This window comes from Cyprinus carpio, chromosome A9 (assembly GCF_018340385.1).
Source record: "Cyprinus carpio isolate SPL01 chromosome A9, ASM1834038v1, whole genome shotgun sequence".
Taxonomy (NCBI): Eukaryota; Metazoa; Chordata; class Actinopteri; order Cypriniformes; family Cyprinidae; genus Cyprinus; species Cyprinus carpio.
Window position 1 is genome coordinate 10461502 of NC_056580.1, and position 18199 is coordinate 10479700.

The 18199-nt window shown below is 38.4% G+C and overlaps 1 protein-coding gene across 1 annotated transcript in view; it reads right to left on the bottom strand.

Annotated features, from left to right (window-relative positions):
- The window catches only part of LOC109065553 (protein FAM117B), a 40994-nt gene that overhangs the window by 17771 nt on the left and 5024 nt on the right, over window positions 1-18199 (bottom strand). Inside the window, exons 2-3 of the mRNA XM_019082514.2 lie at window positions 11985-12154; window positions 301-393 (exon numbers count right to left, since the gene is read on the bottom strand). Of these exons, the coding sequence (XP_018938059.2) occupies window positions 301-393; window positions 11985-12154 (263 nt within the window). The remainder of the gene's footprint in view (window positions 1-300; window positions 394-11984; window positions 12155-18199) is intronic.

Genomic DNA, 18199 nt, shown 5'->3' on the forward strand with positions numbered 1-18199 from the left:
CTGGTGGATGTGACAGGGGAAGGAAGGGTGCACACACAAACAGGAGGAGGGGAGGGTGTAATGCGAGGTGACACCAGCCCACTTCTGGTTCACTAGAGCCTGCCAATAATATGATAATGACACTGCCTCCATCTTCCCCTCCCCACCATCACCAACAGCCTGTTGCTGCCCCGTCTCCTCATCCACAATTTCACACGGGGGAGAGAAAGACAACGAGGGGCTCCAGCCCTGGCCCTGCTTCTGCTGAATGGAACAAAGCACGGGGGAGGAAAGGAGATCAGGCCCTAAACGCATCCTGACCTCTTTTAGCTGGTCAGTACTGCCACAGGAGGCTGAGCGCTTGTGACAGCCCTTCTTCTTCTCTCCACATTCATCGGCCCAGGCGCTGGGGGTCTGTGGGAGACACACATGAGACTGTCAGACATGAAACAACAAGTTTTGATCATCACAGCATCATATTGTTTCTTGATTCATGAGTACACTGATACAGTCTTTTGACTCTCGTCCAAAATAATAAGGTGGCTTACACTCGTCAAAGCCAACTGAGAATAAAAATTGTGGTTACTTTTTTAGCTTGTAACTTTGGGAATTGCAACATTACCTGCTGCAATGAAATTGTGTGAGTCGTGCAAATCCAATCAACGTGCATGTCTTTTACGTCAGTGGAAATGTAATCAGAAGTTTATCAAGGACGTTTTATGTTTTGTTGTTTTTGCCAGAACTCCATGTGACGATTTTTTTTGCTCTTATTTTTTTCATCAAGCCAACAAAACCAAAACAAGAGGAAGAAAATCATGATGTTTCGACAACAGGCTCATCTTGTGTATGATATAAAATATTTGGACTTCCAACTGGAACATAAACATATATACATATACAGTACATACAAACTTTGCCAGGTGTGGCATAAAGTCATTTTGGGCTCTGTACACCATTATGAATAGATGTTTTTACTGTTAGAAAAAGAGAAAAAAATCTCCATGCTTCTCATGTTTTATGACTATATCAATGGGCTGTCTAGCCTGCCCTTAAATTCATTCATGCACAATGTCACAAAAAGAGCCCTGACAGGAGAGAACACCCTCACCCACGCACACACACCAGTGAAGGCACAAAGCCGGGGGATGGTAACTCTAATTTAGGACTTTATCCTGTATATAAACTGTTGAATGCTCATCTTTAAACAGAACATGTTGGTGTAACTTCTTTGCAAACTTCCTTCCTAAATGTAAAAATACAGCTGCTGTTGCCAAAGACGAGAATGAAAAGGCACACAGGGTGGAGGGCGGCTGGCTCTGAGCTTCCTTTGAGTGAAGTCTCTATCGCTCGAGCGTGATATAGCGCTCTAAAAAGATAACTGCAAACACTGCAACCAGAGCAGAGACGGGTGCAGTCTTCAGGACTGTACACACACACATAAATATAAGCTTAATTTGTTGAAACTAAGGATGCATAATTACTTTTATATAATGATGACGAAACTGAAGGTCAGCATAAAAAAAAATCTATACTGCTTTGTCTTTATTTTTAAACAGCATGGGTATTAAGCATTATTATACTCCCAATCTGAACCAATGCTGAAGATAAAAAGCTATTACTCAAGTGGTCAGTGGCGAATCACAAAAAAAGGAACTACTTTATATATACACTTTATGCACATTTAAATAAAAAATGTATGTGAACTGCTGATAGCAATATGATAACATTATGCAACTATAAATGTTTCAAACAGTAGTATGCTAGATTGTTGTCTAGATTAATTCAACAGGTGGCATCCATCATCTGGGACATATAATGAATATACAACTTTTGAATCCAACTTTAACTTAATCCTTAATCATGTAAATAAAAAAATATAAAAAATAAAATAAAAAAACTTGTGGCAATCCAGTCAAATAATGAAGCAAAAAAGAAGCCTTAACAATCAGGATATATTACTTTTGGTATTTCATTACACTGGAATAGAAGGTTAAGTTGTTCACATCGCACTTTGGGATACTATATTCTATATTTCATACTGCTCATTTTAGCAATTGGAGTAAATCATGCTGGTATTCCATGTGTACAGAAAATGTGTACTGCAAACTATGAATATACAAACCACATACTGAAGAAATAATAATAAGTATTTTGCAAGTAGTATGGGTTTTAATGCCAATCTGCCCTCAGAGAGCTGTCAAACTGAAAAAAAAACCTGCCTCAGAATCCCCAAATAAGAGCAGAAAACACAAATAATATTTGTCAAACATGTGACCTAATTCACCAAAACAGCATTCTGTGAGAAAAACTAGTTTCTGGTAGTTCAAAGTTCCTAACACACAACAGGGAAATACTTCAGTTGCCCACAGCTCTTATAATCAGTAGTCCACGTCAGTCTAGAGAGTTATGGGAATCGCTCAGCTGTGAATATGCACACCATGGCCTTACTAATCATGTACTCAAAATCACATATTGGCACGCGATCACACTCATGGTCTCACTAAGAGTACAAACACAAACACTAGTGTGTAGTGGGCATCATAACACACACACAAACACACTCACACAAAGATTTGTTTGGAAACCTCTTGATCAGGACTTGTCTTCGTTCCGCCCCACTGGGTAAGTGCAGCCGTTAACGGCCCGACACCAGAGATCCAGCCTGTGGGTTTACACCATAAACAACTCTAGATGTTTCTACACCCAATACACTCAACGTGTCTGTACTAGCAAGTTCTCAAACTTTCACTGAGAACTCCGTATGGAGATTTATTACCGGACAGCTATGGCCTTATTTAGATATCTGGCACAGATGAGGAGTGATCTTATGTTGAGGAGCTATGGAAAAGTAATCTCATTGCCTCAGCCTCTCTCAATCACTCAAAGGTGTGAGTCAAAACTGTAAAACTGTGTAAAGAAAAAATAAAATCTATGGCACTGGAAACAGACCAAGGCATTAACTCAACCAATAAAAATCACTTTAACAAGGGAACATGCTCTTTTTTTCTGTGATGTGCATCATGATAAAACCGCAATCCTGTTTTGTTCCTTACTGGTGTCAAAATTCACCCATGTTTAACATTGTTTTCATGCAAGCATCCTCACACACCATTAATTAGCAGGTCCATTCATCAGGGAGACACAAATTGGCAAACTTTCCTTTGGCCTTGGACACAAATGGTGATAAACATGTGCAGGGAAACCAGTCGAATCTCCTCTCTGTACAGCCTGAGGCTCTGTCTCTCAACACTTAAAAGACATGTGTTCCGATTCACACTCGTTTCAACAAATACTTAACGTCAGCTGACATCACACACACAAGTCTATATACACTGTATGATCAGAGCTAAACCTCTGACATGGCAATGTCTTTATTACTAAATGTTCCTGGTCTTTTTGCACAATCCACCAGTGCAAGAGCTAAATGTTTGCTTTCATCAAAAAGTAATAGCTTTCTTCACCTCTGAATGTCTGAATATCACACCCCACTTTTTACCATCCAATCTGACAGATAAAATTAAATCCCCTCTTACATAACATATCTACAGTTAAATGTTGTTTCACTTAGAAATGCATCAGAATGAGAAGTGTTCATTTTGTTTTTAAAGTTAAACAACATACATCAGCTGAAAAGTCAGAGTTCTTTTCAGAGTAAAACTGGATATTCAAGGAGGCAAAAAAGTAGGGCAGGATTTAATTCTATACAAACAGAATGGATTGTGAAAAGTTGACATAACATAGCAGCGTTTACAGGGAGATTAGGAAAAACAACTCTTCTGAAACTCCCCTGGCACCTGTTGATTACATTAGCGGCCTTGATGACATCAGTCAAAAAGGAAAGGTGTTTCAGAGGTGGCGCAAGTTATTTTAGCACAATAAAATCAGGAAAGAATACCTGTCAATTTGATTTCATGCTGACTTTATATATGAACTCATGGAAACATGTCAGACGTGGTAAAAGAAAATATTTAAGTCAAGACAAGTACAGAGCTTAAGAAACAATGAGATTGAGAAAGCAAGATGTGGCTGAGTGAGCCGGTAGGATAAAGTTTCTCTTCTTAATTAACTTCATGCCCTGTGAACCTCCACGAGTCTAGCCGGAGGAGCGGTGGCTCCTGTCCCCGGGAGTACCCCTCCCCAACATTTATTCCTCTAAGTTCCTTTCCTTCTTTGTTTAATTAATCCGTGCATGTGTTTCTTTGTTCCATTGCTCTTTTCTGCTTCTCTCGCCATTGTTCTGCTGGTTTCCTCACCATCTGATCCCTCTTTTCTTCATCTCTTTTTTTCTCCTCTTCATCGCCGCCTACTCCCTTTATACACTTCTGCTTTTTCTACCTCCTCCTCTCTTTCATGCTCTCTGCAGGCTTCCTCTTTTCCCATGTGTGTTAAAGTGGATGGTGACCAAGCACTTTGTAATGGTGTAGCATTCAGTTTACCCTGCATCACATGGGCTTGTTTACACTTTGTACGAAAATCTGCCTTAGTTGATCCTACAAGCAAAATAAATTAAAACGAAAAAGAAATTAAAATAAATGTGTAAAAATAAATACATCCAAAATAAAATAACTACATTAAAACTAGGTTACATTTATATTTAGTGCTGACCATTTGTGATCAGCCAAAACACCACAGAGAGTAAACTGGGTCATGGACACAAACATGCACCTCTCTCTTATTTGCTTAGATGCCTCACAAAAGCTGATTCCAGAATAGGTTTATGCCCACACCTACAATCCCAGAATCTTTTATGACAGTGACTTTAATCAACTGCTTAGTAGATTGCTTTAAGATAGATAACAAACAGTCCATCTCTATCTGAATGCTGCTGCATGTGTGTGTGTGTGTGTGTCGTCTTTCAGCTGTGCTGCTCTACAGCAGTTCAGCTCCATGACTGATTCTGTTGTGCTGAGCGCAGGACTGGGATGCCCAGCTCCTGACTCGCTCTCAGAGCTGCAGCCAACTGCCAGGATCACATCCTCCTTCCCAGCAGTTTAAGATTTCCAGCGGAGCAGGCTGGCTACACACAAACACGGCTCTGTTCAGCAGCTGTGGACGCTGCACAGAGGGATCCTCTGCTGAGGAGGGGGAGCATCTGTCTGCTCAGGCCTGCCAGGACATACACAGTCCGTCTGATACTCACATTGACACTTGTTTACAGATACACAAGCAGTCTGCCAGTCCAATTTAGAAGTTTGTGCCATGGATTTGGCTTACAAAGATTTAAAGCAATCAATTTTCTCTCTTTCTGCACCCAGAAGGAAGACACATCAGTACAGCCATCCAGAATTTGACAATAACTGATATGGTACCAATATTTTGTATTTTGGTCAAAATACCATAGTTAGGCCTACATTAAGTAAAAAAGTAAAAAAAAGTTTTTTTTTTTTTTTATGATTAAAGTATTACAATGGTTCTGGTATCATGGTGATAACACTTTTTTGAAATACCATGCATTAAAGTGTGGTATTTTGACAAAAAAAAAAAAAAAAAAAAAAAAAAAAGTGGCAAAGGTAAATTTTTAAGGGTTGCATGAGTGTAGTTTTCTAGAGCAGGTTGTATTTGGGATAGGTGTGTGTTTGTGTGTGCGTGTGAGAGAGGGTTGAAGTTACAGTAGGGCCCATGCACAGAGTAGATTAACACAGAAACAAAGGGCTCTTTATAAACAGAGGGGTGCTGTGTTTGAACTCGCTTTGAAGCACAGGTCCTGAGTGGAGGCCCTAGGTGTGTGATGTAACCCCAGTCAGCCAGTGAAAACTCATAAGCACTGTGACTGAAGTTTAGTAGACCATGAAAAAAAGCATGTAAAAAAGCAAATAATATGCAAAACAATGGTGGGAATGAAAAGAACACAAAGATAAAAAATAATAAAAAATACACACCACCTTAACAGTAGATCAACTTAGTGGATCAAGGTTGGGTAATCCCCAATTCTGCTATGTTAATCATAGTATCTGCATGTCCTGCCTGAAACTGAAAGTCTGAGGACCCAACCTAAGTGCCTGTTGTCATATATGGCCTCTAGTGATCTGTATTTGGACACTTATGTCACACTTACTTGAGACACTACAGAAGAAACAAAACATCAAACCAAGTTTCATTAAGAAAGAAACACACCACAAGAAATTATGCTCAAAATCAAGCAAAAAACAATTTTTCAACATTCATAGTTAATGTGATGAGCTAGACCTGTTGTTACAGTACTGTTTAAAACTTGGGGTCAGTAAGAATTTTTATTTTTAAGAAATTAATACTTTTATTCAGCAAGCATATATTATATTGATCAAAAGTGGTGGTAAAGACATGTATAATGCTACAAAAGATTTCCATTTCAAATAAATGTTGTTTGTTATAACTGTTTTGAATATTATGTTCTAAGAATCCTTTTAGATAATGTGCTGCCATTCAGACATTTTTTTGTTTTAAAGTGACCCCATTATGCATTTTCGAATATTACCTTTCATGCAGTGTGTAATGTAGCTGTCTGTGAACCAGTGTTGCCAAGTGGGCTACTTTAACACTGTTGCCGCAGTTGTTTTTCATGTCTGCGATAACGTGATATTTATCCCCTGGAATGCACATATTTCTGGAGAATCCCTGCCGAAAAATGTGTATTTTACCCACCCTGGAATGCGATTTTTACCAGGGAACCCCCTCGAAAAGAGATTGGGCTAGTTTTGTGCAGCAATTGTGTGGGTTTTGTTGCAAAAACCTGGCAACCCTGCTGTAAATGTAAACGATGTGCAAAGTTGTGAAGCCAACAGTACATGATAAATAAATTGGCTCTCTCAAAAAAATAAAAAAATAAATAAAAATCGACTCTGAACAACCTAAATGAGTCGTCAGGAATTCCAGTCTCACTACCATTACGGCTACACGTCACTGGGTAACACGTAAGGGATAATGTACATCCAGCTGGTTGTTATCGCAGAATAACCCCCGACAGGTTGATCAGGACCCAGACGCAAAGCGGATTATTATTGTTATTATTATTATTGAATAATACCCGCCTATGTTCTACATTGTCCGCTCACTTAACTAGACCCACCCTCAAACACTGTAGCATACGCAGTAGACCAATCGCAAAGGACTAGAACATCTAACCAATCAGAGTAGGCTCACGGAAAGGAGGGGTTTAGAACGAATCAAAATTAAATGTATACTATGAGAAAACTTTTGAGAATGTTTTTTGATCTTGCATGCATGTAAACCCATTGTGGGAGACTTCCAAAACTATATTAGTAACCCTGATAGAAGGCAGTTTCAGGTCCTCACTGGAGAGCCGAGCACTGTCTGGATAATCTGTCAGCTAAGCTTTTCTGTAACCCTATGAGCTCACATACAGAGGGGAATACAAGTCGTGAATTCCCCTTGGACGGGCTGTTACTCAGTATTCACCTGTCTCTCTCTCGGCTGAACTGGAACACAAGGCCTGTTACTGAGAGAGTGCCAAATTTACAACAGGCTTTCTGAACACTGAACACCAGTGTTGGTAAATAGTTCAGATTTTTAGCCTGTCAGTGCAGAAGGGGATTTTCATGGCAAAAATAACTTTCTTGTTAAAAAGTAACAAAGCTGGCAGGGCCACTATGGTTTGTTGGCCATGTGTGCGCACAGCTACGAATGGACCGTAGTAACATGGACACTTGTTAAAGGTTAATGCTTTTCTTCCACAGGTACACAATGTTGTAAACTGTACAAATGGAAATCCCCCTGGCAACACTCAATATTTTCTGTCCTAAAACACTCCTCACGTCAGAAAATCCCTGTGATTGTTTAATGTAGGTGAATGTCTTTCTGCACACTGGGGGAAGGAATTCACATGCACATATTTATCTTCATGAATGGATAGCACTCTGATGGTCCACACATTCCACACATATCAAAACAAAACTAAGTCCAGTAATGGGTGGTCCTCATTACACATGAAAGGATGCACATGTAACATTAAGTTTTCTGCAGGAAATGCTAGTGGCGGTTGCCTGTACAAATGTTCTGGGGGGTTGCCAGTGCATTGATAAGATGTTGCTGATATGTTGCTAAGGTGTTTTGGGTGGTTGCTTAGTCAAAGGAGCCCACCCACAAGTCGCTATGCTATTCTGAACTCTGTAAATGAGTAAAATCCGTCCTTCAAAGGAAGTATGTGGGATTTACTGGCTGTTTTATCTTCCTGCAAGTGACAGCTGACAGCTCTACACAAGCAAAACTTCAAATAAAATTACATAAACTACAAAAGCTTTGTTCTCATCATCATCTGTGTCCTCCTTATTGGCTACACACATATTCACTTGATTCCGCAGCACAACGGCTTATAAACGAATGCATAAACACTGATTTTTAGTGTCAGTGACAGGATGCTGGGTCAGTTCAGGACCATAAACATGTCACACTCAAATCTGATTTAAAAAAAAAAAAAAAATCAGATCTGGACAATAAATCAGAATTGAGCACAAAGGCTTGCAGTTTGAACATCTGGATAGGGGCTGTTCACACAGAATGTAATCTTGAGTTTGAAAATGTGAGGCACAGTGCAGAAGAATGGAAAAGAATGCAGGGTTTTGAGGCATGTTTTCAAAACTTGACATGGCATCTTAAAAATGTGGAAAAAGCTAAATTAAAAAGCAAATGCATACATCTAGAGCATTTTTACATAGAAAAACTATTAAAAAGCAGCACAGGTGAGCACAAAGGCATAGAAAATTAAGATAATTTCCATAAATGGTCAGTTCCTTTTCACATAAGTATAGATATTTAACAAATCATTAAGGCTAAATAAAGAATAGATTAATAGACTAATAAAGAAAGTTTTGCATGTATTAATTGAAATGATCTCACCCTTATTATTTATTTTTAAAATATTACTTTGTTTAAAAAAAAAAAAAATCAGGAAAAAAATCACTACTTTGAAAAGGCTGGTATTGGCATTAATACATTCTTCATGATTTCTATCCCTAAGTCACACTATTTGAGATATCAATCTTGTTAGCAGCTGAAAAGATGACGTACCAAAGGGTTTGTTCAACTCTGCCTATGAGCAAAGGTAATAACAACAAGCACTAACAAGCACTAAGTAGTACGACAATGTATTTCCTCACAAATGCCTCTGTAGAGTCACATTTATCTTTGCAAGCTTCAAAAATGAGCAGTAACCTTTCACCCTCAGACACCCAGAGGGCCAGACCATAACCATGAGAAATGTTGCTACATGGTAAAAAAAACAAAACAAACAAACAATAAAAATGTTTCATCAATTTCATTTCAAGGATCCGGCCTCTTCCCCAAGGGTGTGAGCTGATGTAATTTCAGCACTCATTTATCTTAATTGAGGAAGTTTTCAGGTCTGGTTTCTTGAGAACGCTCTTGAGAATAGTTTAGCGTGCGTGTCTGATCAGGTTTCTTTATTATTGTAATTATGATGCGCTGTGGCAGAAGGCTCATGTAGAACTCGTCTCCCATGGCTTTCTCAGGGCGTCTGACAAAGCATGAAACATAACCTACAGCACTGGATCTAGCAGCTTCAACACTTGTGCCGTGCAGTCCATAGAAGTACATTACCGCTACGTTACAGAACGCACACTCTGCTGATCCCGTATTGGCTATAAATCTGTTACAGCTGGTGTATACAGATTCACACAGAGTGCATTCGTGTGTGTGTGTGGCTGCATATTTCTCAGGGAGAGCAGCAAAGGCCTTCGTTCCGTGTTATTGTTTGGTCACTAGGTGTGAGCTCAGCTCCCTGGCAACGGACATCGTCGTACGGATCCAAGATCTGGTTATTTTGGCATGCTGGTCCAGGGAGAAAGAGCAAGCTCTGCAAATGTCGGCCAAATTCCACACTCGCCTCCAACTCGCTAAGTTCCCTTTGCACTTATTGTGAGACAGGCACACTGCTGACAAAAAGAGCTGGGTGGAGGTCTGGGACACACACACACACACACAAACTGACTCACACATAAGCTCAGGCTTTGATGAAGGAGGGTAAGAGAAGACCCTAGAGAACCAGCGTATAATCTGTGATGCTCTTTCTCATGACGTGGGGACTGGGTTTGAGTGATCTAAATAAACACCATGCCTCTGAAACCACTTCTTCTTTAATATATGCCTCTTCAGTCGTTAAATCGGACTCAAATCAATAACACATTTGTCAAAATAACAGCAGTAAATAATTTAGAAAAGGATTTTTTTTTTTGCTGTGCAAAACTTTCAGTGTGAACGTTTTAATGTTCAGATACATACTGGCCCTGTGGTGTTTCTGGAAAAAAATAATAAGCTGGAAAAAACAAGCAGCTTCAGGAAAGAATGCAGCTTGATGGTGGACGGTCTGCCTTCACCAGAAATATGCCGCAGTTTCCTCTCATCTCTCAACAAACCAGGGAGAGGCTTCCTCCTTTTCACTCTCTCTCTCTCGACTATCTTTTTTTTTTATGTATAATAACTTTTACATTATACTTCTCTTATTTTCTAGTTAAAGTCAGTTCTTCTGTAAAATGCTTAATTAACATACGTGTTTGGATCTGTGGAAAAACAACATTAAAATCCCAGAGTAATAGATGTTAATAGCTGCTGACAAATAAAGGCAAGAGTGTGCATGTGAGAACACATCTGTGTGGCCTACGCACTCACCACACCAGAGGTAAAAGAATGATGGCTTGTTTTGAGAGGTGTTTTTTTTGCATTTATCCATTAATAAAATTTGTATTTATTTTGGTGCAATTACAGCATTATTCTACTGGCAAACTATGACTCAAGTTTAACACAGGCTGATTGATTGTAATACTTGTTTATTTGACCAGCACTGTGTTACGTTTATCTTGCCTTAAAGGGATCGTTCACCCCAAAATGTAAATTCTGTCATCAATTACTCACCCTCATGTTGTTTCAAGCCTGCATGACTTTATTTATTCTCTAAAACATAAAAGAAGATAATTTGAAGTACTGTTTTTTGTCTATACAAAGAAAGTTCACTTTGGCCAAAAACATAGGGCCCTGATGACTTTCACTGAGGCATTAAAAAAAAAAAAAACGGATTTTTGTGTTTCAGAAACTATAAAGTCACAGGTTTAGAATGACATGAGGGTGAATAAATATGACAGATCAGTCGAGCATTATCTTTAGCAATCAGTGCTGCACTACAAGCCCACAATAGTCAGACACTGACGCATATTGCATAGTTTGTTTTTGACACATTTAGTAAAATAAAAAAAATTGTAAATTTAGCAAACTACAAATATTGTGAAATTGTATTACTATTTAAAGGATTGTTTTGTATCTGAATATATTTTAAATTATAATTTATTCCTGTGATCTTCAGTCTTCATGATCTTCATGATCCTTCAGTATTCAGAAAAGCTCAAAAGCATTTCTTATTATTATCATTGTTAAAAAAAAGCTGTGCTGATTAATATTTTTGTGGAAACAGTGATAACAGTTTTTTCAAGATTCCTTGATGAAAAGAAAACTCAAAAGAACAGCTTTTATTTAAAACGGAAAACCTTTAATAAAATAAAATTGTCTTCACTGTCACTTTTGATCAATTTAATGCATACTTGCTTAATAAAAGTAATTTTAAAAAGAAAAAAAAACCTTTAATGATTGACTAACTAAAAAATATTATGACCACAAACCTTTGAACTGTACTGTAGTGCATAATTAAGATGGTCTGTACTATTTAAGCCAGTTGATGCTGCAAAGTGAATACGCTGACATTCAAAACATCTGACTACACGAGACTCAGGCCACTGTGCCTCACGGGAGCCGAGTGCACACAAAAGACATGTCTGTAGTGGTTTCATGGGTTTGTGTTTGCACAAAGCAAGTGTTTCTCAGGTGATTCATGCTGGTGGTTTGCAAAACACGCGTCTATGCAAGTAGGCATTTGATGTTGGAGAGGCTGGAGTGGAAAATTTTCTATGAGAACTGAATGGTTGATTGACGAGAGGTGTTGGACAATGTACAGTTTGTTGATAAACTGGGTAATAACATCTTGTGTACAAAGTGGTTCCACTCACCTGCGTGGATTTGTCCCTCATGCAAGGGGCACAAGGGGCGTGGTTTGCATCCCGGGGCCAGTGTCCAGACAGGTAAGGGGCCGTGAGCGTGTCCAAAGAAGATGTGCGACGTATGCTACCGTTATTGCTGGTGGTACACCAAGACCCTGCCACAGGAAGTCTATGCTTGTCTGCAAGACAGCCAGAAAACACAGACGAGATACAGAGGGGAAGGAAGGATGGGGAGGGGAGACAGGGGTCGGATGAAAGATGGATGAACGAGAGGTTTGAGGGAGAATAAAACAGATTGGAGGGAAACAGAAGAAGAACACACGTTAGAGACTGCATGTTATGAACGCAACACGTCATCACAGTAAGTGCTCAGAGACATTCATTGAGCGCGTGGCAGTGTGTGTGAGATTACACCAGCTTGAGTGTAAATGTCTGCTGGGATGATGGTGATGAATACCAAAACCCAACAGATTGAGACAGACTTAGTCTGGTGTCCAGTAGCTCTTTTAATAAAACTAAAGCTGATTAACTGCTCGACTGGCGTGGAGGAAGCGGCCCTCGTGTCTCGACCTACATTTAGTCTGTCTCTACAAGTAATTGCCCCCTTCACTATTCTCTCGGCTCTCTTTTTCTCTCGTTTGTTCTTTCTAGCACACAATCGATGGCTTTCTCTCTTTCTCTTGTCAGCCTGAGTCTTTTAAAGACTACTCTTTTATGTAAATTCACACTATAGAATACACAGTGCAGACATACTGTAAAAAAATGTGGCTTGCTGTATTGTACCTCTCAAAAGAGATGACGTCTGTGAGGGATTTTACACAGGAAGTTTAGCATATGTGCCTTTCAGAACAGTTTTTTAAGAAAGTTCCATTTTCTTTTGCCACATAGGTGACATCGGTTTGTGTGTGAGTGTGTGCCGTATCCAGGGAAGCAAATCATAAGGGAACAATTAAATTTGTTTGCCTCCAACAGTCCAGTAGGAATGAGATCGATCGCCTCAGTAATAAAACAGCTACTACTCTTCACTGTTGTATGGATCTTCTGTTATTTTAAGACAAAACTACAGAAAACACCAGTCTGACAGAAAGCAGAACAGGGATCTTGCATTAGATTTTCTAACATGGTGATGGCTTGACTTTTTGTGTGTGTGGTACACATTGAAGAACATGAGAGAGGATCTAAAGAGGAGGAGCCTGTAAGGAATTTTGGGTAAAGTCATGCGAGAAGACAGAGGAATTGTCTAAATAGCTCAAGTTGCAATCTCAACATTACATGCTTACACTCACTAGGAACTTAAGTGCATGTGCAAGGCCCTGAAACAACCCTCAATGCAATTTGAATGGAAAGGTTTCTAGCTAACCCAAGCTTAAATGAACAGATTAATGCAAATGTGTGTCACAAAAAAAACATATTGCAACATGAGTATATGCCACATTCTCAGTGTTGCAACAGGGGCGCTCCAGTGAGCATTAGCATACAACGATGTCTTCTACAGTAAGTTTTCTGTCAACGTGCAGTGTGAAAAGAATCTTAGTATGTTTTGTTGTTGATGTATATATCTAGCTACCTGAATAATAATTAGCAATTGATATCAATATTGATCTTTTACAACTGCTACAAATTATCTGTATGCTTAAGTATCAGTATCTATATGTTAGAAATTTGATTTAATAATGTGATACATTTTTAAGGATTATTTGAATTTAAAAGTTAAAAAAACAGCATTCATTTGAAGTAGAAAACTTATATACCATTAGAAATGTCTTTACTGTCACTTTTAATCAATTAAATGCATCCTTGCTGAATAAAAAGTATAGTTTTTTTTTTTTTTTTAAATCTTAATGACCTCAAAAATTTGAACAGTATATAAATAGACAATTGTAGATATTGGGCAAAAATACCAATAGACTTATATATCAGTTAATCTCTATTAATAACATATAAGGTTAACTGGCATAGACATTAAACCCCTTTGTGTAGCGAGGTTTCACAGTAAAGTAGGCATACATGGCAAGTATGTACAACAGGACCACGCGCTTGCAATGCATTGGCCAAACATTCACATCTGTTTGCATTCTTGCGTTGTGTTTGTTTCTGGCCTAACTGTGCACAACTTTATGTATGTGTGTGTGTGCATAAATAATACTACATAATTGCATACACATACACGCATGCACACAAACAAACATGGTGCACAGAGGACAGACTATCACACAGGGATGTTATCTCATCATGTGAGAGATGCAGTGATGCACTAATGGGCAATGAATTCTCTTATCGTCCCTGTCTATGCACAGCAGGTTCTTGTGTTGTGTCTATCCTGCATCTCACTCAGCAGATCCGGCACACATGCTGATAATGCACACTGTGGCCCATGAGCCGCATCCTTGGGAAGTCTGTGCTCTTGACTTTTGTCTCCTAGAACGATTGAATTTGACTAGACCGAAACAAAAATAACGTCACAGCAATTCATCAACAGTACCATGAATACGCCTACAGTTCAGTCAGTACAGATACAGATAACCAGAATCATCTCAACCCGCAGGATTATGATCCAAAGCACCCTTGACCTCGAACACTTCATCTTCCAATTAATTAACTAACAAAGCTTCTAGATCATATAAAAACTGCACAGAAGACTTGCATTTGATTTAACCATCCAACCAAAAACACCCTCGCAACCAGCTAGCAACGATTAAAACTCAACTATAACCGTTTTTATGCTAGAAAATGGTTGTTTAATGCTAAAAACAGTGCAGCCCCATGTAATCTCACATTTCATATTAAAGCCTGTATAGGCCAGTGAAGGGATATCGATCTTCAAAATACTCACTGTAGCTCTAAATGGACAAACCCAAGCAGGAGAGGCCTGCAGCCGAAGTAAAAGGGTGTAATAGTGACCTGACTCCTAATATTGTTTTTTTGTGAGGACAAAGAGATCAGCCTGGTCTCGTCCCAGCCTGCCTGTACAATCCCTGCCTGAAAAGGCCCCCTGCCAAGAGCAAAAGAACAACATCCTCATGGAGATCTTCACAAGCGCAAGCAAAGCTATGAGAAACACATCGGCATATGTCAACTTTGCTGCAAAGATGCACTGCTTGTGAGCAATGGTGTTGTTAAATCTTGAGAACAATGAACTGAAATGATGAGGAACACATAAAAATAAAATAAAATAAATAAAAACACCTGGACACTGTAAAAAGGGCACTGACTAGTTTGTTAGAGAATTCAACAATAGTTGTAAGACAAACCTCTCTTTGAGAAGGTCCTCTAACACATTCATACACATGCAGACGGTTGACTTTTGCTATTGCATCATAACTCACATTGGGTTTTTTTTTATTCATGAGCATTGTGCTTTTATAAATGACACGTCAGGTTTGTGTCATAATAATCATAAGATGTTGTAATTCCACTTATAAAACACTACATTTAAATGTGCATTTTCATTACCCTTATATTTATATTATATTTTCCATCATTGCATTGCATCAAAAGGATAAGTCCAACCAAAAATAAAAAATCTGTCGTCGTTTACTCACCCTCATATCATTCCAAAACCATAAGACTTTCTTTTTCTTCAAAACACAAATGAAGATATTTTAATACACCTAAGAGATTTATGTCCCTCCATTGAAAGTCCATTCGACAAAAAAAAAAAAAAACTGACACTTCAAAAAGTTCATAAAAACATAAAAGAAATCTATATGAGTTAAGTTGTGTAATCCAAGTCTTCTTAAGAGTCGTGTTCAGTGTGCCAAGGTCTTTTACAATGTCTATAAAAACTTTCTGAAGCATCCAAGTTTCAATGGAGGGACAGAAATCTCTCAGGTTTAAATAAAAATATTTTAATTTGTGTTTCAAAAATGAACAAAAGTCTTAATTTTTCTCATGTGTTTGAAACAACATGAAGGTGAGTAAATTATGACAGATTTTTCATTTTTGGGTAAAGTTACTCTTTAAAAACATTACTTACCAATAAGAATTTATTAACACTGCTCAATGTATTATTTGGCAAATTTCATGAATGTCCATTTTTCATACTGTACATTATAATGTTGTAATGCCTAAAATCACATACAGCATCTAAACAACTGATTTTTGTTTTACTTTTGATTTATTTAGACAAAATTATATAGAATTTTAATATCAGCTATTTATCTTTTTTTGCCATTACATGAAAATCATTATCGTATTACTGGTATCAGCCAGAATTTTAATATACCTTGTCCAAAGTGAACATTCCCTAAAATGCATCTGATCAGGTCAGGTCAGGTGAACCAGAAGTTTATCTAAGTCTGATTAATTTGACAAGTTGTTAATCAAACTTGACTAGTTACTAGCACAGTGAGTTGTGAAAATATATAGTTTTGCACATGGCTAGACAAGATATCTCTGATTATTTTTTCCCAATTTCCTCCATCTCTTTTTTTTCCCTTTTATGTGTTTCGATGTTCATGGGATCTTAGGCAAGTCTGGTGATCTGGAAAATTACTGGACATACCAGAGTGGAGTGTTTTCAGTAGGACACAGTGAAAAGGGGAGGCATGGCTCAGGAGACTAAAAACAGTAATCACAAGGGCATTCCAACAGGCATATGAGTCTCTGGCTGCTTTTATACTTGGAATTAACATGCGACCTGTATCCGGATGTCGTCCACATACACATTAAAAAGACAAGTGTAAACGCACTTCTGATCGGAATGTTATCCGATCAGCGTGTCCTGGTCCAGAGGTAGTCGAAGACGCATTGTGATCTCAGTGGATCTCAGTGTAATGTAAACGCAATCCAGCCATCGTGTCTGCATTCGCAGGTCAACATCATGCAAAACGCAGCCCCTCTCTTGCGAACTGTCAGAAAAAAAGATGGAGAACACCCATGTGGAGTGCCAGTGAGACTCCTTCACTTATCTTTGATTTGTAAAATGTCCCGCAACTGAAAATGCTTGTCAAAAGAAAACCCACCACTTCAGGATGACTTTGCACCAGGCCATTCTCTAGGATTTGCGTTTACTGACCTAATAAACTTTTTTGGAGTCAAGCAAAATGTCACCGGGCCCACTCATCGTTTTAATCATATGCTAGATTTAATTATATCACATGGAATCGATCTTACGGATATAGATATCGAACCTCAAAGTGATGATGTTACTGACCACTTCCTTGTATCATGCATTCTGCGTATCACTGATATTAACTATTTGTCTCTGTGTTATCGTCCGGGCAGAACTATTGTTCCAGCCACCAATGACAGATTAACAAATAACCTGCCTGATTTATCTCAACTGCTCTGTGTACCCATAAATACACATGAACTAGACGAAAGGACTGGCAACATGGGCACTATCTTCTCTAATATATTAGAAGCTGTTGCCCCCATCAAATTGAAAAAGGTTAGAGAAAAACATACTGTGCCATGGTACAACAGTAATACCCACTCTCTCAAGAAAGAAACTCGTAGTCTTGAGCACAAATGGAGAAAAAACTAACTTGGAAGTCTTTAGAATTGCATGGAAAAACAATATGTCCAGCTATAGACAGGCTCTAAAAACTGCCAGGGCCGAGCATATCCACAAACTCATAGAAAACAACGAAAACAATCCAAGGTTTTTATTTAGCACAGTGGCTAGATAAACAAATAACCAGATGCCACCTGATCCAAATATTCCCTCACAGTTAAATAGTAATGAGTTTATGAAGTTCTTCACTGATAAAATAGATAACATGAGAAATACAATAACAAATGTAGATTCTACAGGTGTCTAGTACCTCAGTTTCACCCAAAGATAAGATAAACTGCAGTGCTTTATGACTATAGGACAGGAAGAGTTAAATAAACTTATCACTGTATCTAAACTAACAACATGTTTATTAGATCCTGTACCCACTAAATTACTGAAAGAGTTGTTACCTGTAGCTGAAGAACCACTTCTCAATATTATTATTAACTCGTCGTTATCTTTAGGTCACGTCCCCAAACCATTCAAGCTGGTGGTTATTAAGTCTCTAATTAAGAAACCACAACTATCTTAGTGAACTGGCAAATTACAGACCCATTTCAAACCTTCCGTCTATGTCTAAAATTTTAGAAAAAGAACTGCACTCTCAAAAATTACAAATCACTCAAAAAAAAAAACAAAAAGATCTCTATGAAGAATTTCAGTCAGGTTTCAGGCCCCATCATAGCATAGAAACTGCACTTGTTAAAATTACAAATGACTTCCT